This window comes from Atractosteus spatula, chromosome 3 (assembly GCF_055471065.1).
Source record: "Atractosteus spatula isolate fAtrSpa1 chromosome 3, fAtrSpa1.hap1, whole genome shotgun sequence".
NCBI classification, from domain to species: Eukaryota; Metazoa; Chordata; class Actinopteri; order Semionotiformes; family Lepisosteidae; genus Atractosteus; species Atractosteus spatula.
In genome coordinates this window covers 52,505,549-52,531,467 of record NC_142708.1, presented here as the reverse complement: position 1 = coordinate 52,531,467, position 25,919 = coordinate 52,505,549, and the positions used below count along the sequence as shown (strand labels likewise).

The 25,919-nt window shown below is 38.8% G+C and overlaps 1 protein-coding gene across 2 annotated transcripts; it reads right to left on the bottom strand.

Annotated features, from left to right (window-relative positions):
• Positions 1-5,949: 5,949 nt before the first annotated feature.
• Positions 5,950-16,590, bottom strand: enc1 (ectodermal-neural cortex 1). 2 transcript variants are annotated; one of them, XM_088912260.1, is made up of 3 exons: positions 16,246-16,590; positions 12,562-14,364; positions 5,950-8,981 (listed from the first exon to the last, which is right to left on the bottom strand). In XM_088912260.1, exon 2 carries the CDS (start codon positions 14,356-14,358, stop codon positions 12,583-12,585), a length of 1,776 nt encoding a protein of 591 aa, XP_088768386.1. In that variant the 5' UTR covers positions 14,359-14,364; positions 16,246-16,590; the 3' UTR covers positions 5,950-8,981; positions 12,562-12,582. The 2 variants fall into 2 exon arrangements, with proteins under 2 accessions (XP_088768386.1, XP_088768385.1); XM_088912259.1 differs by lacking the exon at positions 5,950-8,981 and having other exon boundaries at positions 12,548-14,364; positions 16,246-16,328.
• Between the last annotated feature and the right edge of the window lie 9,329 nt (positions 16,591-25,919).

The following is a 25,919-nucleotide window of genomic DNA, read 5'->3' as shown; positions in this document are numbered from 1 at the left end:
TCAGGGACCAGGCCACCTATAAATTCTCCCGGGTTCTAATCAGATCTTGACCTCCTTGAAAGCTACAGACCCTTGTTTCCAGCAAAGAGGCTTTAGAGAAACTGGACTCCCTTGTCTACAGATTGGAAGCCCTGAATGAGGGCCTTGTTAAAGCAAGATTGTAAGTCTCCAGCACAGCGTTCTCCCCTGTCAGCCAATGTTCGCCTGGCTTTCTTATTTCCATTTTTTTTTTTGTCTGATATCAGACAAGCAGGTGGTCCTGGGAAGCTCTTTCACTTCTTCAGGAACACACAGATTGAAAATGAATTCCCAGCAGGTAAATACTGGATTTTAAGGGGTAGGGGGTGCAGAAGTGGGGGTGGAGTGACCGTGCCGCACAGCACACACAAGGACTGTAAAACCATCTGGCCGTGACCACAATCCACTTACCAGAGCCACCCGCTTGTATTGCAGCATTCCACACAGTCACAATTTAGAAGAAGAAGTAGTTTAAAAGTAGAAAAAATGGAATAAAGGCCACATAGAGAGTGAAACATTTAGATCAATATCATATCTCACCTAAAGGCCAATTTTAGCCACAGCTAATTGCATTGATATAGCATTTTCCATTGAAGTGAAGAAAGTCATCTCAAAATGCAACACTATGAGTGTAATTGCACATACAAGGTTCAGTGACTGCAGCTGGCAAACCTGGGAGCTGTTATAGGCTACGTTATAACTCTCTTTGTTCCACTACTGCACTGTTCAGACTTCATCTTGATTTGTTATCTCCAGTGAAAGAGTCAAAATGGTATTTCTTGAAAATATCAAATATTTTTGTTGTTTCTAATTTCATTTCTTTTAAAAGATACTCTCTTTGAAGAAATACATTCAAATTCTGATGTCAGTACAGCTTTTCTGCATTTTAATATTTGAATTGTAAAATCTTAGATGCAGATGTCACCTTTCAAAAAATATAACTATTATAGTAGCATAAATATCTCAAAGTCGTAATTGCAGATGATACACATTACTTGAGTAGTTTGGTTAGATATAATAAATGTGATGTAGACACAAAATGTTTTATAGGTTGTTTGGTATAACATGCCTAGCTGAGGGAACAACAGCTTAGCCGTAAGTATAAGACTGACGGAACATCCCCTCACTTTCACAAGGAATGAGCCAGGGAGCTGCTGAAAGGGTGAAGATGGGGTGACAGGAGTGGTGGAAGATCTGCAAGGTGAGATAAATATATATAGAGGAGTTATGAATAAACCTCATATTCGTTAGATTGTGTCTCAGAAACCAAGTGCTTTAGTGTTATAATGACACCATTCCAACCACCTTTAAAATTACTGAAACACTAAAAAAAGCAAAAGTCCAAATATTTTGTTTGTTTTATATTGCAGTCTTGTCTTTTAGATAGTTCAGTGTAACAGTAAATAGGAACCACTTCACGGTGGACATAATGATCTCCTTCTAATTGACTGTTAAGTGGTAATTAAATCTGCCATCTTTGAATTCTAAGATAAAATAACATAAAACAAGCCAGGCACTTTCATGCAGTGAGGATAAGTGACTATACTGAGATTAGGTTCAAACTTATGCGGTTTCTGCTGAATTTGTTTCTCTTTTACAAGATAGATCTACTTTTGTCTTTTTCTGGTTGTATGCCTTAACTCAGTCCACATCAAGTAATACATACGACTTAAGTGCATAACTGAATAGAAAAGTGAATTATTGTGAATTATTATACAACCTACTATTTCTGGTTGTTATAATTGGGTCCACAAACACCATCCATTCAGCTTAACCTAAGGGAAACACCACTGGGGACATGATCGTTTTGTGGACTGCCGCTCTGCAATTATCTCAGCATGCCTACTAGGGAAGAAAAGACAGACAATGAGTAGTGGAAACATGAGAACATATTGTATGCAGCCACTGCTGGTTGACAGATTGGTTGGTTGAAGGATAGCACTGAACAATTTAGAGGCTGGATGAGAATTTCAGTCTATGAATAGCAAAATCTTAAGTTCATATCCTAACATTCTGCAGTTTCTATAGAATATCCCATAATTTTGCTGATTAATCAGATATTGCTGTCTTTTGACTTTCAGTTCTACTAGGTTTTTCATTTCAGTTGCCCCTTGGATAAAAGTTCTCCTCATCAAGGGCACCTTGGTGAGGTGTGAGTTTTTTCATCTGAGACAAGAGTAATGCTTCACCACCAGTTGTTGCTGAAGGAGGTGTGGCTGGTATGGTTCAAACAGACTCTGTATAACAGGTTTGAGAGTGTTAGAACTTGTGCCACTGTAACAAAAGGCCTGTTCAGGGAATGTTAGCAAACCAGGCAGGCAAGAAAATCCACCTCCTTATTAAACTAATTTATAATTAATGAACAGTGTACATGAGAGTTAAGCAAGGTATGTTTAAAGCAACTGACTGAGGGAGCATTCTCTCTCTTTAGTGTACACATACAGTACCTATATTTTTATTGTCCTTTTTATAGGCAAGAGGACCTTTTGTAGTCATTGAGATTTTTAAGCACTTAATCACAAAATCTTAAGGAATTCAAAAAATGCTTGTTAAACTTTTGGACTGTACAGCACTACTTGCTTCCAGGGCAAAGTCTGAACTTAGCAAGCAGTGAACAAGAAATTATGAAACCGCATCTAAATTAGAAGCTTGTTGAGAAGTTCCTTTAAGCTTTGCATTGAGCAACAATAAATTATTCCCTTTAGTTACTATGGTAAATTTACCACAGGATATTCACACTCTTTTTCCAAGGTTTTATTGTGGTTTGACCACATCTTTTCTAAAGCTTCAACACTGACTTAATCAGATTTTATATATAAATGGATTGTACAGTCTATATTAAACTACATTAATTGTTGATACTGTTAAGTACTTTTTAAATTCAGAAATGTCTAAAAGTAGAACCAGCTGAAATAATTTTTTACTATGGGACCGAGTTAAAGCAAAGTAAATGCATATTTTACCTATTGATGTATTTTTAGTCTGTGAAAATATATAGTACAACCCAAAAAGCTGTACACAATTATATGCTATTTCTGAGTCTTTTACATGGATATAACTAGTACACAGATATTTAATTGTCTGGTATTAACAAATTGTCATTTTTTGCATAGCTGTTTGTTTTAAACAGTTCCTGATATTCTTAAATACTCTTAGGATGATTGGGAAATGGTTCCAACTCATTGCATAAAGTGCAATGTTTGCAAAGTTTGCCATCACATTTATTAAGAAACCCATAATTCTTTTCTTCAAAGTGACACCATTATGATTTTAAAAAAATAATAATTCAAAAGATACATTCTTCTTACATTTTCTCTTTGATTTCAGTGAGCCTGGAAAATTGCACAGGAAAAAAAGCAACAACTGAGACAGACCTCAAGCCAGCGCTCTTAAAACACTGGCAATTAATTAACGCTTCCTAATTTCCTTCTTATTTGCTTTATTATGTCAACTTTTCTATGTATCTGCAGATAGCTTGTATTTGTTTTGTGAAACTGATCTATTGCATACAAATTGCTGAGGACTGTCCACCAGTAGGAAACCAATAGTCATGTTCATAGTATGTGCAGAAATATTTAAATTAATCACACCATTAACAACAAGCTATTGTAATTAAGAATAAAAGCAATGTAGAATTGATAGTTATATTAAAGGCAGAGTTCTTCAAACAGAAATATGACTGATAGCCCCCTGTTAGCTCTAAAATGTAGTTTGTGTATACTACATTTATTAGCTGGAGGGTAATAAGCCTAGTGAAAACAAATACAGGTTAATGCTAAAAGTAGTTTTCATAGGTGCTAAAGTAGTTTGGGCTCTGGACTTGTAACTGGAACTGTGAGTTCAAATACCAGGTGAGTCATTGCTGTTGTACCCTTGAGCAAGACAGTGCACTCGGATTGCTCTACTAAATATTTAACTCTATCAGTGGGTACAAATATAAGTCACTTTGGATAAAACCAACTACCAAACAAATTAATAAAAAATAATGATCGTTATAACAGCTGTGGGTAAGTAGGTGTGTTATATACTGTATGTACAAAAGAGGCAGAGTACTAAGGATAAAGTCAATTCATAGGTTTAACATCCCATTCATTTTATTATAGCTTGTTTAAATCATTGCCAACATTTCTGGGAAAATAATGTTACAGAGCAATTTTGTAAAGAATATTAGGCAGATACACATTTTGAAAACAAAACTATGTTAAGGATGGCTGTATATGTTCTGCAGTAGTAGGCTCCTCACATTAATGAAAGAATGCAGTGCAGGAGAGACACAAATTAGTTCTCACTGTGCTGTGATGTTAGTATCAGAAATTGAGCTATAAGTCGCAAAAAATTCAAACCGTGAAACAGAACAGTAGTGTTGATGCTCAGTCCCAGTGAGCCATATTTGCATCAATAACTTTTAATACCAATTAATTGGAGTTTGATTTTGTGACATAACTCTTTATTCCTATGCTCCTAATATCTCTTTCATATCTTAGGGTGGTTTCAGATAATGGATGAAACCTTTTTTGCCTAACACTTGCAGTTATTAACAATGCCTTGTCCTGTTATTTTCTGTGTCGTTATATTTTTAATTTTTTACTGATCTTACAATGCTTTGTCTACTGTGTAACATTTGTTTGAGGCTATTGGACAGATCGATGTTGTAAATGAGAAATCATTCCTTTACGCAACTGCCTTTTACTGTATGTTTAAATGAAGAATTACTGCTCGATTATTATTTTACAAAACAAACTCCATGTAAAATGTAAAAATTTCAATTGAACAGGTCTGTCAGCAGTGGGTATAGAAGCACTAGAATGAAGGCAATCCTTATTTGAAGGTGCAAGATGTTTATAAAATTCATATTTCATTGATAAATGCCACTTCAACAAATTAAGGAGTCATACTTGAAAGACTTTGCTCCCCAGTCTGTTACAGAACATTTAGCCTGATTCGTTCTCCACACTATATGAAACAAAGGGAGGCAAAGACTTCAGAGAATAATGAGTAAACTTTCATCACCATAATACCTTTCAAAATATAGCTTACTATTAAAAGCTTAAAAAAATGTACAGCGAAACTGGAAGCTTTAAAATAAGACTCCATCCTTTAAGCAACTTTGTTCAGCATGTAAAAAAATGTCCTGACTTTGGAAAAAGGAATCCCCAAAAAGAGACATTTCACAGCTGGCTGATGAAACTGAGCCGAAAATTGAAGAAGGGGCTTTATGAAATTTCATGTTCTCATTCATCCCCCACAGTTAACAGATAAAGGTTATGGTTGCCAAGGCGACTCAATAAAAAAGGCAACTGTTTGGCTTGGCTTGCCAAGTTCTAAAGAGATATGCTTCACTAAAGCTGGGCCTAGATAAGATTATTTCAGTTACCCAATTATAGAACAAAAAGACAATAATTTACAGCATGCAATAAGTGAGAGAAAACAAATAAGTCCATAAAACTGCATATAAATACTTACTCTAATAAGGTTTGTGTTTAAAATAGTATTGCATATGTTATGGCACTGTTCTTTTTCATGATTCCTTAAAACTCTTAGGCTAATGCCAACATATTTGTTACCATATACATTCTTTCTGAAAAATTACATTATTGTGCAGTGTAGCTGTGCAATATGGTTCTTGTATTAAGTGGAAATGGCCCCATGTTTTTTTATTAGAAAAAACAATTTAAGTTCTTAAGAATTTAAGAACTTGAGAATGTAAGTTCAGCAAAGCAGTGCTTTTTATACTAAAATAACCTTACAATGAATGGACTAAATACAAAAATGTGTATTATGATATATGAATATGATTTATTTAGAATTTTAAAAAAAACATTTTATCATTTTAAGGGGATTCATAAGGCAAGATTTCAGCATGGTAAATATTGCATGTCCAGTAAAAACCAAGACTGTAAACGAAAAAGAAAACAAGACTATTTATAGTAAAGAGAAAAACTCTCAAAGTTTATTAGCCATGAATTTCACATTGTGAAAAAAAAATCCACTTTTACAAAATAATATTAAACAGCAGTAGTCCACAAACAGAAGAAAAAGAAAAACACCAATACATTGTCAGTTCGTGCACCAACATATTTTTGAAACTCATCTAACCCAGTCAGGGCAAAGACATTATTCATCTCTAATCGGTCTTACTCGGACAGGTGTCAGGCCTTGTGAAAAAAAAAACACTCACTATTACACTGGAAATGGAAGGCTGTCCTTTGTTAAGCGTTTCTAAGGCAACTCATGGACAAAATAGGAAGAACCCCCTTATCTGATGTCATGGTTTTGAAGTGCAGTGTGCTGTGAATTGCTTTTGGTTTCAAACTAGGGGGGTTGCAAATTTGGAGTGGCTGAACAGCATGCCAGAATTCCCACATCACTTCGATAAAACAGGGGTCCTCATGTGCATCCACCTGTTGGGAGCTGATGTAGACAGCCCACACACCACAAGACAAAGTGTCATCACGTTCCAATTAGGTTCAACATCCTGTTTAGATGTTTTTGCATTCTTGTTCTACTATGTTAAAAACAATGTTATTTATGCTAAAGAAAAGGGGTTGGACAGCGAAAACCTGCAATGCAAGAGTTTGAAGGAAGACAGATGATGAAACATTTACCCAGCTACACACAAGAAAACCCATCATCTAATTGTTTCTGAAAAAATATCCACTTACTTGTTTAGAGTGCCAACTTTGGGTTTTAACATCACAGAGATGTTCATGAACCTCTTGGTACCAAACAAGTCCCAAATCCTCATCTTAGTTTATCTTATTACTTCAGTTTATTTTTTTCTCTGCACTCATAAGAGTTTATGATGTCTGTGTTTAAATTTTCCAATGCCTTGGAAAACATTCACATTTCACTGCCATTTACATTAGTAAAATTTATGTGAGACTTCTCTGTTGTTTTCCATACTTTCTTCACTTATTCTTCTACAAAACATCTTCCAACAAAAAAACACTCCCTGACTATTATTCACGTTCACCCCTGGTTCACCCCAAGTAAGAAACTAGAGCAGAATGCATAGCTATGCGTGTAGCATATAGGCCTGAATACTATAATGAAACAAACTGGAAGTCTCAATATAAATCATAGTGACATCAAGGCAAAAAAAGCCAAATGTGTTTATAAAATACGGAAAAACAGTTTTCATTATATTCTGATTACGTTTCTTTTTCTACAACAGAGCTTTTACTCAGCTTGATGCTTGATTCCCATTTAGACATGATATGCATTGTAGGTTAGCTTTTTTTTCTTTTCTTTTTGGTATAGTTGCAGTCAACATCAAGGAATAAACCAACACTGCTGCGACGCCAAAAGAATGTGGTTTTCTAAAGACAAAACATTCTGTGGGCACTCATCATATGATGTACTCTATCAGAGAGTACCAGCCTCCAGTCCTGTACACTACTAGCAGTGAGCCACAAACTCATTCCCACCAAATGCCAGTCAAAAACTACCATCTTATTTCCTCCTGCTGGAATCATCTGACTGCTTCTTTGTTACTTCCCCATCACTCCTAAATATTCCTGCCAAACTGGACCTCATCTTCTACTGCAGGCAATGAATAAGCTTCCTTTTCTCCTTTCTAGACTATATTATGGTCTCAGTCATTACACTCTATGTTATCTTCATATCAATTGGTGGTTTCACCTCCTTTTCAGTTCACAAGTGGAGTACACAAGTTCACAAGAGGTTAGATGGTTAGGGGGAGGTTAGATGCCATCAATGAATTGAGCTTTATTGAAGCAAGCACTAATCCTAGAAATTCTAGTCTAGGCCTTTTCTCATTTCTGAGTTAGTGCACCTTTCTCATTAATTTCATCCTCAGACATGCTGTATAGCCCTGCTGCCTGCTGGCCTCGGAAAGCCACCTTTGGCGATTAGAATCAGGCTTTTTCCGACTGGTGCCACTGAAGCTCCTGGCCTTGTAATCCTTCCATTTCCGACTGCTTGATTCCTGAGACACCCTAACAACCTCACATCCTCTCCTGGGTGGAGGCCTTGCCCTATGGCAAAGGGGACAGAGATAAGCGTTTCTTACAAAACTGCAGTTTCAACGTCCAAGACATCAAAAATGTGCAAAATGATTGAGCCCAGCCAAACAAAAAAAAAGGTGGCCATGCAATGTACTACACAATCCTCTGGATGTTGTGTGTGAACACAAGCAGCAAAACAATAAATACAATGAACTAGGAAAAAATATATTCTTATAATAAAAAAACAGAACTTGTATATAAATAAGAACACATGTTAAAGCCAGTATTTTCAGACAAGCATTATGCTCTTTAAAAATGACCTTTATACTTTTTTTTACTATGGATTAGAACATTAGACCCTTTCTGTCTTTCATGGTGTTTTAAAAACACTTGCTGGGCTTTGTCCCTTCAAACCATATAGCTCAGTCTCACAACGTCCACAATGAGATAATATTATTGTCTGCTAGGAAGCAACAAAGATTCAGCTGTATCTTCACTCAAACTGACACTCCAGCGATGGGCAGACGTCTGCTTCCCCACAGCTGACGGCGGTGCTTCAAACTGTCACAATGCGAAGTGAAAGCCATTTCAAATCTCACGCACAAGCGGAAGTCAAGTCAATGGAAAATGCAAGCGACTTCGTCTGCACCACTGAAAACCTCTGCACCTTTTTTTTCTTTGTGGAGAGTGATTACAGTTGACGTTAATCTTTGATTACAACAGCTTTTGCAAAAACACTGTTTTCGTTTGCGCACACATAGACAATGCTGATACCTCTAAAATGCCTAAAAGCATGTAAGAAAGGGACTGGTCCTTCACGTCCAGTTTGTGACACGGACATTCCAAGTGAAAACATCCTCTTCATGAACTCCCCACCCCCTCCCTCCCCTCACACACACCCAGCCTTCAATTCCTTAGTTCATCCTTCATGCCAAATGGAAAAGTGCGCTTCTTCACAGTTGAAATCCAGCAGATGGGTTGCAAACACAGAAAAATCTGAGGAGACAAAAGGAAACAAAAATCGTTCAGCTCAATGTAGCTCATATTCTGTATACAGAAAAACAATGTTTTCATCAAGTCCAATGGGTATAGCATGAGGCACAAAATGATTTCTCAAAAATATTAAGTGAATACAGAAAGTGAAGGCAGAATATAAAAGGAAGAAACTGATGGAGTGCTACACATTATCCCCTGTACTGCTGTAGTAAGAAATAATCCACTCATTCACAGGGAATGAAACTCATTTCACCTCTGCCTTTCAACATCTAATGTTAATAGCAGCAGTTAAAGATTTCAAAGCTTTTCAAATTTCCTAAAAGGAATGGATTCCATTCTTTTTTTCAAACCACTATCCATAAATTGTTTAGGCACATCTGAAGTGTCACAGACTTTCCCAGTCTGTACACTTTTTTTTTGATAGTTCATTTTTTCCACATTTGCACCTGTTACACAATCGAAAGGGGGTGGGGGGGGGGGGGGGGACGACTGACATTTCAGACATTACCTGAGCACAGGACTGTTCTATGCACAGCTATATTCTTTTGGCTCTCTACATATGCACATATGCTGACATCAGGCATACCCCTTTGAATTCAACCTTCAATACAGTTGATTTCAAACCATTTTTTTCTTCTAAATATTGGCAAATCCAATACTCCCACCAGCACTAAAAGAACTGTATAATGCACATGTCAAAATGTAATATTGTTCATAGTATTTAGCCTCCCCGTGTGGTCTGGGTTTAAAAAGAGATTTGTTTGCCTGCTACTCAAAGAACACAATGGGCTCTACAATGAGCATGCTTCCTCCTTGTGTCTCCCACTTGGCTTTCTAAAGCACTGGTAATTTGGGGTAATAAAAATGATTTGCTATCTTTGGCAAAAGACTGAGTATCCGTCTCAAAGTTGCAAAGCAAGAATAGCAATTAGCAAACAATTTCCATTTCCAGCCTCCCTAGGGGAAAAAAAAAGTGAACAAAAACACCCCTTCTGTTACACAAATAAAGGTACATAAAGGTACCACAGAAATGACTTGCCATTACTTACAGTACCAACTAACAATGAGTGTAAATACAGAGGTACATTCAAGAACCTTGAAAGCCTGCTATCTCCAGAAAAAAAAGCTTATTTTTGATGAGGGGATGTGCTGGGGGGTGGGGGGTGGGTCAAAGCAATTGTTTTCTCAGACAGAGAAGAGCAAATGCCCCCAAATCAGCATTAAAACCGAAAGTCAATAAGAGCTTTTTCCCATTCCTCTCCCTATTAACTAGCTTTCAGAGGAGAGGATAACAACATTGTTCTTTGGTCTCATTGTGGCCTCTAGCCACTGTTTTAAGAGAATTAATAGCCCCCAATAAAGGAACCACTGTTTTTAAATTTACTGTCAACTTAGGTGGGCAACATTCCAAATGCAAACTAATTTAGCAGTGGAATTCTAACCCACATCCTTGGCATCCTCAAAAAGGAGTGCAAATACACATACAACCTATGGGTCATGTATCCCAGTGTATTTTAGCTTACCAGTAAGTTGTGCAATTATCTTTGTTGCGCTTTGCCAAGGTGTTTTATAAAAAACATAGGATGTAACATTCTGATGTTTAAAAAATAAAAGCTATAAAACTATAAAGAAGGCAAACTATATAAATGATCCATAGAGCGAAAAGAAACTACATGAAAGTGCATTTAAAAACAAGAGCAGGAGACACTTCTTTACCCAAAGGATTGTGGGAGACTGGAACAAGCTGTGTTGTTGAAGCTGATATTCTGGTTTCTCTCAAGAAAAGTTTGGATGAGATCCTGGTATCAATTATCTACTATCAAATAGGCTAGATTGTCAGAATGTTCTCCTCTTGTTTGTAACCATTCTTGAATTAATAAATGTAGTATAAGTAATAATATAGTAACAATATACATTCATAAATATAAGCAAAAAACTCAGCATGGACAGAAGTGTCTGGAATTATGATTATTTTTGGGGAAACAAAGTGCCTTTATGAAGTAAACGAAGAAAGAGCATCAATATTCTTTTAGTGTTTTAAATCCCAATTCCCAATTCCACGTTATCACAACTGGCTTCACTTCAAAGGAGTGTGAAGAGAAAAACATGACTCTGTGGATAAACTTTGCAAAAGAACGGTCTTAAAATAACCGTTTAGACTGCATTCTCAATCCCTCTCCTCTTCCACAATAGACACTGCGATTCTTCAAATCAGAAACAGACGTTAAAAATGCTGCCAAATGTGCTTCTATTCAGTCGGTTTACTATGATCAAACAGGGCTAAACAGGGCGAAACAGGGCAGTGTGAAGACTGGTTGAGTTGGGAAGTAGCTTGGGCTGCTTGTCCAGTAAACCACCATTGCCAGCACAACAGGCGACCTGATCTGCTTTCTATCAGCCCAAAGCTGTCACTGTTCAGAAATCCTCTCTTTTTCCCCACATCAACTCCTACCCCAGCCTTTTCTCTAGCACAGCCGCCACCACCAGCCTGCACTTCAAGGACAAAGGGCTGCTAATTTGACTTCAAAATGAGCCTATTAGAAAATTTCACTCAGTTGGTGGACCGTTAAAATTTTGTCAATAGTGGTCTTTCTACCCACGCTTAGGACATAAACAAATCAAGGCCAGGAGACTGATATTGTATTAATCTACCAGGGTGCTGCTTCTGGCAAAAAATAGCTCACTTTTTGCATGTCTAATTGGCATTTTGATTAACCTCTGACTAACCCCTCTGTCTCATAATTCAGTGAACTCTTAATCCTCCAATAAATACAAACCCAATTGCAGGCAAGGCCTCTAGGGAAGCTAAACTGATAGTGAATTTGTACCTTCACTAGGAGTAAGCTTTGTTCTTCAGTGATGACCTGAGTCATAAAGCGAAGCCATGAAGAATTTGTATTCCATGAATGAATGCAGTCAAGAGTGCTGCAGGCTATGCTGAATGAATCAACCTCAACTGAAACAAAAGGGGATATCAAAATCTACTCTAACATTCCCTACACATTTCATAAAATGTGCAGCTTTTTAAACAAGTATTTCTGCTTTCTATGAGGCCACTGTAAGATAAAGAAATCTATTGAGGAAATACAGATCTTGTGAGATGCTGCAGTTCTTTTTAAACGTGACTGAATGGTTTAAATTATCCAGGTATCAGACAGGTAAGATAAATTTCTGACCCCGATTAAAATGTGCATTGCTAAAGATCATATTTGACCATATATTGTCCACATACTTTGTATTTTTCTGTCCCCCCCAAAAATTGAGCAAACAATGAGCTGTAACATTTTATCTTATCAGTGATCCACATTCGTCTCAATATTCGGTATCAGTGCAATTTAATAAAGAATGCAATTCATTCTAAACCTTATATTAGAGAGGATAATATGTTATATTTAGAAAAAAACTGCTACCAGCTCTTTTCTAATTCTTAATAAGCCAGTAAAGGTGGGAGTATGACTCACTGTTACCAGATATAAATGTTCTAAATGTATGTTTTTATATAAAACGTGTTATCAAGAGGTAGTAATAATATTATGATGACCAAAATACCCTTTAATACAAAATAATCTGCATTTCCTACCTTTAAGCCTTCATGCCATTTCTAAGCAGGAAGATGCTTCCAGGTGCTCACAAAAGCTGTTGGAATGAGTGAATACGGCACAGTGGTAATACTGTTCCACGTATCCAGTGTCGGGTCATAACAATCCAGAGTTTTGCATCTCTGCGTGCCAAAATAACCGCCAACAACATAGAGTTTATTACCAGAAGCCACGGCTTGACAGCTCATGCGTTTTGCAGTCACATCACCTACTTTAGTCCACTGGTAGGTTTCACTGTTGAACTTGTACGCAGAGCATGCTGAGAATTCAGTGTCCCCTCCCATGACAAAAATCTGGTTGCCCAGCACAGCTGCAGCTGTATAGCGCCAGGGCTGTGGGCAGGTGGCTGGTACAGTCCATCTGTTCTCCAGTGGGTCATAGCACTGCACTTTAGGTAGCTTGTCATGGCTCACACTTGTCCCCCCAAAGGCAAATAGCTTCAGCTTGACACTCACTACAGCCGCATTGCTCACCCCTTCTCTAAGAGGCGCCACCATCGTCCACTTGTTGATCGCTGGGTCATACTGCTCAACCTGCTTCAGCGACACAGATGGGGATGCTGGGAGGCATCCTGTGGCAGCTGTGTGTCCGCCTACCACATACAGACAGTGTTTAAGCTCAGCAGAGCCATGGCCAAACCTGGCAATAAGCATGGGGGCAGCCTTGGACCACTCTTCATGCAAAGTGTCATAGACCCAGACGTCTTTGGATACCCCATTTTCTGATCCACGGCCTCCTGTGACATAAACCTTGCAGCCAATGGCACAGGCACTGAATTCCTTACGAGGGCTGGGGATGTCAGCCTTCGGAATGATTTCTTTGGCTTTCTGATCCACCAGGTAAAGCTTATCACACATGAAGGTCTGGCCTCCTAACAGAAAGAGGGCATGGCCAGTCTTCCGTGGCCGAGCACAAAGACTTGTGACCACACCATCATTCTGCAAGATCTTTAGCTTACAGCGAATAGCCTCGTCCACCAGTTCTTTGCTTTTAGGCTGCTTGTTAATAAGCTCTTCTGTGGAGACATTCTCCATCAGAAAGATAGCAGGCAGAAGGGCAAGACGGACTGTGCGCAACAGCTCTGGGAAAAAGTAGTGCCTCTTCTCCAGGTCGTAGTTCACCCAGTTTAGGGCAGACTCATAAACCAGTCTTTCATCCTCCGTCTCCAGTTCCTCGTGGGAGAGAAGCTTGACCAGCACGTCTTTTGGCAGCTGCAGAAAATCCTCCGTCTTGCAGATGGTGGGGAAGTTGCTAAGACACATTCCCCAAGAGAGCTCAAACAGCTTGGTGCACTGGTGGGCGTCTGACAGCAGCAGCATTCCCAGGCAGTTCGTAGGGTGCAGGTTCTTCTCCAGGAACTCGGCACACGCATCACGGATGTCCTGGAACTCCAGCATGTCTCCGGCCTCCAGCAGCGACTCCGCGTTCTCCTCGTTGATGATGACCCGCGAGGAGTAGGCATAGTCGAGCAGCAGCTCCAGCACCTCGGGGTGGATGGAGTCGTGGAAGTTAACTTCGCTGGCCTGGCTCTCCCTCAGCCCCCCACTGAACATAGCCTCGAAGTAGCGGCTGCAGGCAGCCAGGACGGCACGGTGACAAGGGAAAGAGCGGCTGCCAGCATGGAGAAGGACATCAGTGAAGAGCCTCTGCTGCCGGAGAGCATTGAGGTGCATGAGGACGCTATCAGCATAAGAGGACTTGTGGAACAGGTAGATATTCATGGAGCCTGTGCTGGCTCGGGACTTGCGATTCTCATGGACATAAACTGACATTTTCATTGAATCCTAAAAGGTAACCAAAAGACGGAAATGAAATTAGACCCACGACAATTTAAACACAATTCTCATACTTTCACAGCATTTTCAGGAAATTTCCTCCAAATAGGCGCTGGACATTTTGTAAAAAAATTGGAAAGGCAGACGTTAAAGTGAAATATCTTTAAGCAGAGACTGCAGCAAAAGGGGTGATTACAGCAAGAAAAAAAATCTGTCAAAGTATCTCTCTGTATGATGTAATCCTGAACAACCACCAGTAACCAGCTCTGATCTTTTCAATTGCATGCGCCACATTGTAATCATTACCAGGTGATTACAAAAGCGTCAAAAGCCGACGCCGATCCAAAAGACTTTTCACAAGAAGCGAACATTTGAATTTAGGATAATGGTGTGTTTCCTTATTCATACTATTATTTCTAACATCACCCATTTCCAGCTCGCTGTCAGCTTTGTCTGACAGGTTCAAGGAAGTTGTTCTAAGAATTTTAAGCTCCATAGCGGCGGAGGACAGAGCACACCATTTACAAGACAGTAGTACACTTTTCTTCTAGTAATAAATCCAGGGCCATCCTTTGGGATAATTAACAATATACATGTTTTGTCAAAGTAATCTGCAAGTGAAGCACGTTACGTACGTCATAATTTGCATACAATTATAATATTGCTTTTTGGTTAGCAGTGTCGCATATATAAATGTTAAAGTGATCGATACTTTCTTTGGTTTTAAGATTCTCATCACAGCTGCGACTCTTGCACCTTGCTGTGAATTTAAATTTTACCGTCTGTTCTTGTTGTTCATATATAGGCTATTACGTACGATTAGTTTATAATAATGCTGTCGTATCAGGTGCAGCACAGAGAATTTATTGATGGGGTTATAAGAACATTTATCCTCTAGAGCAAATAAGAGTTTTAATATGCGGCAACGAATTGGTTATATATACACTTGTAAATAGTAATATAAATAATTGCACATTATACAATTTTATCAACTACTTGCCCGTTTTGCTCAGTCAACATAGCTCGATTCTAGAAAAACTGGCCTCAGCGAGTGCTCCTGAAACCGAACAAATCCGTTTCAGTACTGACAATTATAAAGGTAATTTCAAACAAACTAAAAATAAAGGTTAATCAACAATATTTTAGGTAAGGGGTTAATAACACTCATTTATTTCCTACCATGTGTTTCTGTTGTTTTTAATTGGGTACTATAATATTCCTTCACTGGAAGTAAGATACTATTCTACCAAAAATGTTTCGGCCACAATTTCACTTTACGTGGCGTTTTCGTTTTTAACGCCAGAGATCATCATCACAAATGAACAATAACACACACCAAAGATGTTCTACTGGCATTAAAAATATATTTTTAACTCCTGCACGCTCAAAAATGTGTTAGCCTTTTAATTTGCTGTTAAACAGGAAAGCCAATTACGCGAGAAAAGAAATTCAGTGCCATAACATGTTTTGTCACACAGTGTGTTGTATTGACAGATTTGTAACGCTGACATCAACACAAAATTGTGCCGTAGGAAATTTGCAAGTGATTTATGTTAATTCTGTCCTTTTTTGATTAATTTCAGACAATACAACCAAGACGTTGTTTAAAGTACGCGAAATACGCGAACATATTTTACAGCTCTAAATGTAATATAAAAGACCATTCCAAACTATGTAGATTGGACTGTGAACAACATACTGACTATTGTGTAATTTAAACAAATATTTGGTGTGCCGCTGTATAACAGCTTTGTTATAATTTAGAAGAAAACTCAGTCGGCTCTGCAATTGCTCAGTTACCAAACGTGTTGCTACCGGAAAGCAAACTTCCAAGCTTTCAGTCATTATACGCATTCAATGAAATAGCTAGTCGACATTTTTAAATCTTACCTGTATGGATAACAGCAGGGGAAATGGCTTTTTTTTACTTCTCAACCATGCCACTTCAGAAAAAAGATCCGGGTCTGGTGTAGTCTCCGTACTAGTCCAGCCTCCCTTTGCAATCAGGAAAGTCTGCCGGGAAGCTGGGATCTTCTCTATCCCTTTCGCTTCTTATGTTGTGTGTTGAGCTCTCTTCGTAGAGCATCGAATTGACCAAAATCGGCGAAGTCGATCCCGAAGTCCTTTACCTTTGCTTTAAGGAAAGCTCTGGGTACAGTAGCTTAGGTCCAGCCGCTATTAACTACTTCACATTGAAGGCTACATCAACGATCTCAGAGCACCATGTGTAACTCTGTGCGCTTGAAATCGACGGCAGTGTATTTGAACTGTTGTGAGGGAGGAACATTCTCTGCCTAGGGAAAGGAGGAGGGGGGATGCAAAGTAACAGGCAGCCAGACAGGGGGAGAACCATTACCCAGGATAAGAGGGTGGGAGAAATGCAGGCAAATTGAGGAGGGGGAGGAAAATTAACAGCGTTATTTCGATATTTACTCCTTGATCATCACGTTGGTCGGACGCAAACATGTACAGTATATGCGCGGCTCTTGTTGTGAAATGCAGACACCGTACAGTATGTTTAGGCTTTTATCTGATTCTCTTCTGATAATGAGATAAAGAAGTATTTTTATTAAAGGTATTTGTACAAAAATTTACAACATCTTACAAATTTCTTGTTAATGTAAAAAACGGGGTAAGATGGTCTGTTTTAATGTATTTTAGCTTCTTATACAGTACATTAGCCTGTTAAGCTCTTTAAATGATACAATAACCCAAACAGCATTCAGCCTTAAGCAAAATATAGATGTGCCTTTTTCATAACTAGAGTACATTTTAACCCTCTAGACTCGGACAAGCCTAGAGACAAAACCAGGACACGATTATTATACGTTTAAATAAACCTGTAATAAGCCTTGCGCATAAAAGGGTATTTCAGTGCAGATACTGTACTAGTACAAAGAAATCAAGGAAACCTCAACAATAATTCACAAGCATGTTTAACAACAAAAAAGTGGAAAAGTGATTTTTCAATGGGACGTCGATTATGCTTAAACAACCCAATTCACAAATATCCTTAGAATGTTTTTTTTTTCATCAGTTACTGTAACCAGAAATCAATAATATTAGTTTACTGCTAGAAAGTGGAACTCCTCAAGCGGCATTTGTGTTCGGTTTCCTCGTTATCTTTATCGTATAACACGTGACCTCTCCCCTGGGTAAATACTGTTACCACACCTGATTTTAAACTGCATGTGATTTTAAAGAGACATTTAATTAACTGCGGCTTTCTGTAACCTTCTTTCTTACACGGAAACAGAACATAGGCGAAACTATTAACGATATATATAACGAGAGCTCATTTGTTCGTTTTGCTTTGAAGATATTTTGACTGGGGTCTGGGATCTGTTTGGTTCATTATAGAAGTATTTTTTTAATTAAAAAATCCTGATGTTTGTTGTTTGGCATGAAAAAGAAAACATTTTGGGTTTACCTGTTATAGGTCCTGAAACGCCTTCCTGTCTGTTGTCCAGATGAATTTTGTAACAATACATTCTGTATCACTCTATTTTCAAGTCATCCACCTATTCTTTCTTTTCATGGTAAATTTCCCGTAATGTGGAAATAAATCCTTTCTCTTCAGCTTCATCATGATAACACCTTTTGATACATGGTGAAATGTCTGCATTTGCTTGCTAAAATATATACTTGCTAAATTTCTAAACAAGAGACACGTTAATTTAGTATGTCCAATGCAGGACTCGGTGAGTGCCTACGTTGTGGTGTCATACTTTTATTTCAGATGTACAGTAGCTAGTATTGTGTGCCCCTATATTCAGGCACTGGATTATTTAGTGTGGTTTTTGACCTCTCCAAGAAATCCATATCCAAGAGAGGAGCCACAAATGTAAATATACATTCAAGTTATACTGTAGAACTGTAATAAACAATTCTTCCCATTAATCACAAAATATTCCAAAGCACAGCTGCAGGTCATGAGATCCACTGCTGAAATAAGGTCAGAGCAGATCCACTCTGCAAGTGTTCATTGTATGCACATTACAGGAGATGATGAAAGTTTCCCTTTGCATATGGAGTCCACCTGGACAGTCTCCAAGATTGTCCAGGGTACTAAATTGCTTCTGCATCCCTGTTGCAAAAACACCCACTTTAATGGTAAGCTTGAAAGTAAGTATTCCGTCCAATCATTTTCTAACCACTTCATTGAATAGAGGGCTCATGGAGGAGCCAGAGCCTATTCCAGCAAGTAAACGGGTACAAGTCAGGATACACCAGTATCCCAGTGATGGGACACCAGTCCATTGCTGGGCAGGGTATACACAGATACAAATACACTCACACCAGAGCCAAATTTCCCAGAAGATAATTAACCTACCAGTGTTTTTGGACTGTGGGAGGAAATCAGAGCACCCAGAAGAAACCCACAAAAACATGGGAATAACATACAAACTCCGTGCAGATTGAGCCCCAGGAAATAAACTCAGAGTCCCAGTGCTGTGTGGCATCATTTCTAACCACTTTGCCACTATGGTGCCCGAAGGCAAATATTGATTTGATTTTTTCCTATATGAGATCCATTAGCAGCAGTGATATAATCTAGCAGCCTGATCTGAGATATTAAGTTATGCTGGGGCTGGTCAGTAGGGATGAGAAGCCTCAAAGGAAAGTTTGTTGCTGTAAGTAGTGTGGGCAGACAAACACTGGTCAGTATAGGTGACTCTCTACCCTCTGGGTCAGAATTTCCAAACCAATAGCCTTCTGTGGTTTACATAGAATCCCATGCTGTTGTATATGTAGGTGCTGTTCATATGGTATTTAAACCGATATCTTGTCTATGGCATCATGGCACATCCCACGGCTGTAGCAACAAAAGAATATAGGGCCATTCACCTTGGTGTCCACGCTAAATTCCTCTCTGGCCTTGTATAGTCACGAGCGCCCGGCTGGGGTATGCGGCGAGGGGCAGGACGGAAGTAGTAGTGGTCAGGGCAGGGATGAGGAAAGCCGCTGACCAGTGCAGCTGACCCACTGTGAAACGGGCGTACAGTATGATGAGATCACCCGCATTCTTGTAAATAGTTCCCTGGTTTCGCACCCCTGTTATACTTGTATCCAATTGATACCCTATCCCTGTGTAGCTACCCAAGTAGACCCCAGTGTGATGCTCTCTCTCTCTTGTCTCTCTCTGGCACTTGCTCGTTCTCTCTCATTTTCAGTTTGTATTTTTCTCTGCTGTCGGGCGGGTGCAGGAGTGCTGTGCTGGCTGTACTGAAGTTCAATGAAAGAGCTGTTGTCTTTATTCCACAAGTGTCTGAGTCACTGAGTCCATCCTCGCCGAACCCGAAACTATTACATTGGTGTCAGGAGTGGGATGGGATAGCCCTTCAACGAGGATGGCGAATTAAGCAGGGGAGAGTGTAACGCATACGGCCAACATTGCAGGTTGTGCGAGCCGGCTTACCAGCGCTGTGACGTCACCGCCCTTCACTGTGAATAGCAGGGACCGCAGCCGTTGGGCTGATGGGAGATTTCCCTTTAGCTCAACTGGCTGGGTCCCTGTTGAGTAACAACAGGGTCCCAGGTTCGAGGTTCGAGTCCCCAGCAGTGGGAGGGCTGATCTGAGGTGGCAGCAGTGAGGACGCATACCCACGTGAACCCAAGAGTGCTACAATATTGATGGTGTAGATGCATAATGACTCCCCAGCATGGTTCTGCAAATCAGAGGACCATAAAGTGAATCCCAATCTATGCGCAAAGTTTTTAGGATTCTTTGGGATGAAACATGCTATATAATTGCAAGAAATTATGACAATTTATTTGCTTAAATATTATTTTTTTAATTTAATTTGAATTTAAATGTGGTTTATTAGTGGATGAAGCAGAAGCAAACTCCAATTTGAGACTATGGATAAGGAGTAGAGGGCACAAGCTCTGTATTGGCTGTATTGTTTCATGGACATTAATATGTGATAATATTGCCATCTGGTGGAAAGAGGTTGTTTTGACAGAAAACTTAGAAGTCTATCCATCCATTTTCTAACTGCTTTATCCGATACAGGGTCTCTGGGGAGTCTGACCCTCTCCTGGCAAGCAACAGGCACAAGGCAGGCTACAGCCTGGATGGAATGCCAGTCTTTTGCAGGGTACACAAAGACACAAACCCACACATTCGCACCAGGGCCAATTTTCCCAGAAGTCAAATAACCTACCAGTATATCTTTGAACTAAACAGCTGGAGGAAACCCATATAAACTCCACACAGATAGCACCACAGGATGTGAATCCAGGGCCCCAGCACTGTGAGTCAACAATTCTAACCATGGCACCACATGTGCTCAAAAGACACTTTTTCACAAGCTTCCCATGTCATTAAACCTATTATTAATTGTAACTAATTGCTGATCAGCAATTCTGTAGTTTTCATTTATGATCTTCGTAATATAAAAAAGCACAAAGAAACTTGTAACAGCATCATTATCGTCATATAGCCTGATCTTGTCATGTAACATTGTCAAATCTCAGGGAAGCTATGTTAGTGGATCACTCTCCAAATCAGTACCCCCGATATAGTGAACAGGGTGTTGGAGGTTCTGTCCTTCAGATGAAACTTTAATCTAAGGTCCTAACCACTTGGATAAATCCCACGTTGGGCTTGAACAGTTTTATTTTACCTGAAGTTCCCCCTTTCTTCAACCGATGAAGTAAATTTCTGACTTCTCTACCTGATCTGCTGTTTGTGAGCATTTAAGTGCATAAAAATCAGACTTTACATGGTGTTTTTGGGATGGTAAATGCTATTTAAATGTGGTTATTATTATTTGTAGTATTATGATCAAGTAATTGTAATCTGGTATTGTATGGATCTGTGCTTTGTTTTGGTGAGCTGTGAAGTGTTCAATCATATTTCTATTCTATTAATACACCCTAAAAGAAATAAAATGTTTTAAAGGAACAATCCTGCACTCCAGTAAAAATATTTTAATAATTTAATTGTTAATCAGTTAGGCAACCAGGCAGACCAGAAGTTACAAAAAGTAAAAAAAAAACTATTTTCGTTAACTAATTCCATTAAAAAAAATAAACAATGCATAATATTTTTGAATTTTGTACATACAGTACACCATTTTCAGTAAAAAAGTATATTCTTCTGTATACAGAATACAGCCGGAAAACAAACGGATCCTTCCAGCAGATATTCATATACATATTCATATCCAGCATTCAAAAGCTGCAAAAAAAAGCAATAAAAAAGTTGTCATAGTAAGAACTAGCTCAGCAGCCTGTGGGGGTGGTGTTTAGCACTTCTACTGTATATCATAACTACCACCTAGGCCTACTTGTTTCATGTTCTTGGTGAGGTTGGTGTACAATCTTAATCTAGTTACTAACAGTGACTAATGAATCTGATGGACCATACTTTTACATTTCAACTCAACATATGAAGTCAAAGAACATTAATTGTAATCAGAAGACTATGTGTTATGGTGGATAAAGTGAAACACATGTACAAAAATATTGGTGTGTGAGTCCCATGATAGAGATTTCCCATATTAAATAATATTTTCCACAAATATGGCTCCTAAGAAGACACTTTTTTTACACAAACAATTCATAAGTATTACACAGGCAATTTATAGAGCCCTGCAGTAGATCAATGTAGCAAAAGGAGTTGCAATAAATGAAAAACAAGAAAGTACAAAATATATGAATTACTCATTGTTTAAATAATTAGGATTGTTCATTGTATGTTTTAAAGAAAGCCTTTTTGAACTGTGGCTTTTGTAGTACTCATACAGCATAAGGTAAAAGAAGATTAATGCAATCTTAATGATTTTTAGTAGAATTTGATGACAGTACTCATACAGCATAAGGTAAAAGACGATTAATGCAATTTTAATGATTTTTAGTAGAATTTGATGACAGAAACAAAATTAACAAAACTTAAAAGAGAAACTGTATTTTCTCACAGAATCAAACATCATTGAATCATTATGTTGTGCACAATAGACCTTCTCCATCTGTGTTTCTAACCAATTGAAAGTGGGACCAACTGTGATTTAGTGGTTGGAAGGATAGACTGAGACAGGAGGTCTAGGGAGGATTGTTCTGCCTAGTCTGCCATGTGCCTCACAATCTGTAGTGTCTGACTTCAGCTGGAACTAAAACTTTTCTATGATGTCACGCTTTGATCTCCCAACTAACATTCTTTTCTATCAGCCAAACCTGTATTAAAAGAAACTGTTTTAGGAACACAGCCATAGACCATGAAACCAAAGCAGGCCATTCAAGCTTATTTCTAGTTTCCTGCCTGGAAGGCAGTTTGTTAGAAGTTGCACAGTGGTCAGTGGCTTGCCTGGCTGACACAGAATTTAACTTGAGGTAGGAATGAGACATGGAAGTGGGAAAGGGATGTCTAAATCCTTAAATCTGTGGTCTGTGGTTATACTTAACAGATCCTTTGGTCATACTTAGGAGGGAGCTAATGTGAACATGTAGGGACCTGAGGAAAAAATAGAGGCTTGCTCCATACACATCACAGCTACCCCACTTCAGGATGAATCCACTATGTCTAAACCAAGTTTGCATGAGTTTAGTCCAGTTAATTTACATCAATTAATTCTTAATTACATTCGTAATTTAGCAACTGGGATCGAAACCTGCCAGGGGCAGAGAGACCTGCACGTGTCACATGAATGAAATGATGCTTGTGCCTTTCCTGATGCCGACAAAGATTATTTCTAAAGAATAGAAGATCAAAAGTAACAAATTAGAGGAGGCCAATCGGTGAGTCAGGTTGATTTGGATGCTTAATTAATCTGAGGATTTCAGCCTGCAACTTCTTGAAGGTTCTAAGGAGCCTGCTTAAAAAACATGTCTTGGTAGTTGTCCCATAACTTTTTGTTTAAGGAAATGTCCCCTGTTCTTGGTCTTACAAACACTTCCTCTAACTTTCCTCTTGTGTTTTGTTAAACAAGACCCTTAAGGTAACTGAAAAAAAATAACCACTGTGATAGAAAACAGCAAATGTTACTTTTTCTTTTTTCTTCTTCCAGTGGATTAACAGTTTCTTCCATGTGGGTTACACCATCTAAGTATGGTAAACCTATCTCAGAAGGTTTGACTTCTCTTCCTGTTCGAAATTATTAGCAGCTGTTTTTCCAGCTGTTGGGAAATGCAGTATGTCCAGAACTCTCCCCATTTTGAACATTTTATATCAATCATTGTTCAGTTTCACCTCAAAATTAAAACACATGTTAAATTCTAAACAGAAGCATATATATGTTTCTATGTGGCAGCTTGTCCTTTCTTTCTCGGTGTGTTTTCATATTTATTTATTTCATATTGTAAATGGTATGTCCTGGTGTATACCAATACAACATAAATTATACATACATTTAATCTTCTAGACGATGGGTAAGTAATAACTAAAAAACAATGTTTGGATAAATACAGTAGTTAAAATTGTAGATTTTAATTCAGGGATGATACATTTACCTCTCACTACCCCATCTCAAGAAAAAACAATACATACTGTTCAAGAATGTTGGGTAGACATGTCCACTCACGACACTGACCCCCACTCTAAGGTCAAGTGACTTGAGGTTAATTATTTAATTACTGCAGATCCACATTGTCCTGAACCCCTTAGTCTGAATAATAATAAAATAATAATAATAATAATAATAATAATAATAATAATAATAATAATAATAAACTTTATTTTATATAGTGCCTATAAAGGTGGCTTCTCAAAGTGCTTTACAGGATGACAATAACAATAAATAAGAAGAGTATAACAATAAATAAGGAGAATACACAAGATAAGACACAATTACAATATATAGGGGAGACCGTGGATGGTGGTACTAAGAAGAGCAGAGGGGTGAAGAATGGAACCAGTTAAGTAAAGGCTTTTCTGAAGAAGAGGGTTTTGAGTCTGGATTTGAAGTAGTTTAGAGGGTGTGTCACGGACGTCCAAAGGGACAAACCGTGGAGAGCAGGAGAGCGGAAAAAGACCCATATGCGTAGCGGCGAGACGGGAAAAAGGCCCGGGCTTGTTAGTGCAAAGAGTTCAGGACTGCCGTATAGAAACCTATGCCCTCAGGTAGCGGACGTGGGGCGACCTGGTGCTAGGCGGGTCTCAGGACATCCGAACGTCAATGCTGAGCGAGGGCAGAGTGCAAGACCCGGAAATATATAGCCCAAGGGAAAGAGAGGGACCGGAAGGACAGCAGGCAGGAAACTAGGGACAGGACAGAGAAGGAGCGCCCTCTGGCTGCAGAGGGCGTGACAGGGTGACTCTCTGATATCCTTGGGCAAAGAGTTCCAGAGCTTGGGGGCATAACAGGAGAAGGCCCTGTCACCCATACAATGTAGACGGGCTTGGGGGACAGTAAGGAGGGCAGAATTTGAAGAGCGGAGGTTGCGAGGTGGGGAGTAGGGCGATAATAGTTCAGACAGGTACTGGGGTGCCAAGCCATGCAGAGCCTTATAGAATAATGTACACGTACACACCTACTGCATCCCTGCAATATTAAATAGTCTTTTCAACATCTGTTGCTGATACCATTGGCTTCAGATCAGATGATGATCTTTGGTGCCACAGAATTGAACACAAACATCAGTGACAGGTTTTCAATCTCTTATTTAATTGGATAAGTCAATTGAGGTATTTACAAATGACAACCATGGGGAGTACTCATTCATACAATATGAACTTGCTTAAGTGAGGGCCCTATAAAAGCAGCTTCCCAGCTGGGATCTGAACCCATGACCCTCCAGTTGGAAGTCCAGTGGTAGCCTTGTCATTGGGCAGTAGTTGGCATCAGCAAAGGAAATCAGCATTTTTAAAGTAACAATATTTTGAAATAGAAATGGTAGTGAGAGATATTTGGAGAAAATCTTATCTTATCTGTATTCTTCAATTTTCTAATCAAATAATACCGAGTACAGACAGAAAGGGTTGGCTTGCCATTTGTCTGCATAGCTATGAAATGCTGTATTTATCTGCAATGTGAGAAACTGAATTGCAGCTCTAGTCCCACAGACAAGATTAATTTGGATCATGAATCATCAATGACAGCATTCACATCCTGCCCTTCCATCTCTTTAAAAAAATGATTAAAACGTGCTGGGTAAGGTTCGGTTTTATAGAGCTTTAGTCATTTAGTCATTCTGCGGTGCTCTGCACTGATTGAGTTAAGTAATAGAGTCAAACTCAGCTGACAGCAGCCAGGCGGGACTTAGACTGCCGCCCCCATCAAAATCCACAAACTGCCTGCTAACAGCAACAGGCCACTTAAGTTTCTCTCTTAAACCACACTCACAACGGAACTCTAGGGTGGTATTGTGTGAGAAACATTTTATGAAACTATATAAATTTAGAGCATATATAAAATCATTTTAATGAGACGTGGTCACCAAATACACAAGCAATAAAGAGACCTAATATCTTTGAGGCTTTTGTTTAGCTTTGTTCTTACAATTTTCATATTGTGTTTTCTTTGATGTGAAAACCGAGACAGTCTACCAAGCTACTGCTACCAACAACAAGAAATGAAACACTTTTGGAACCCTTGTAGGAAGAAAGTACTAACTGCACAGCA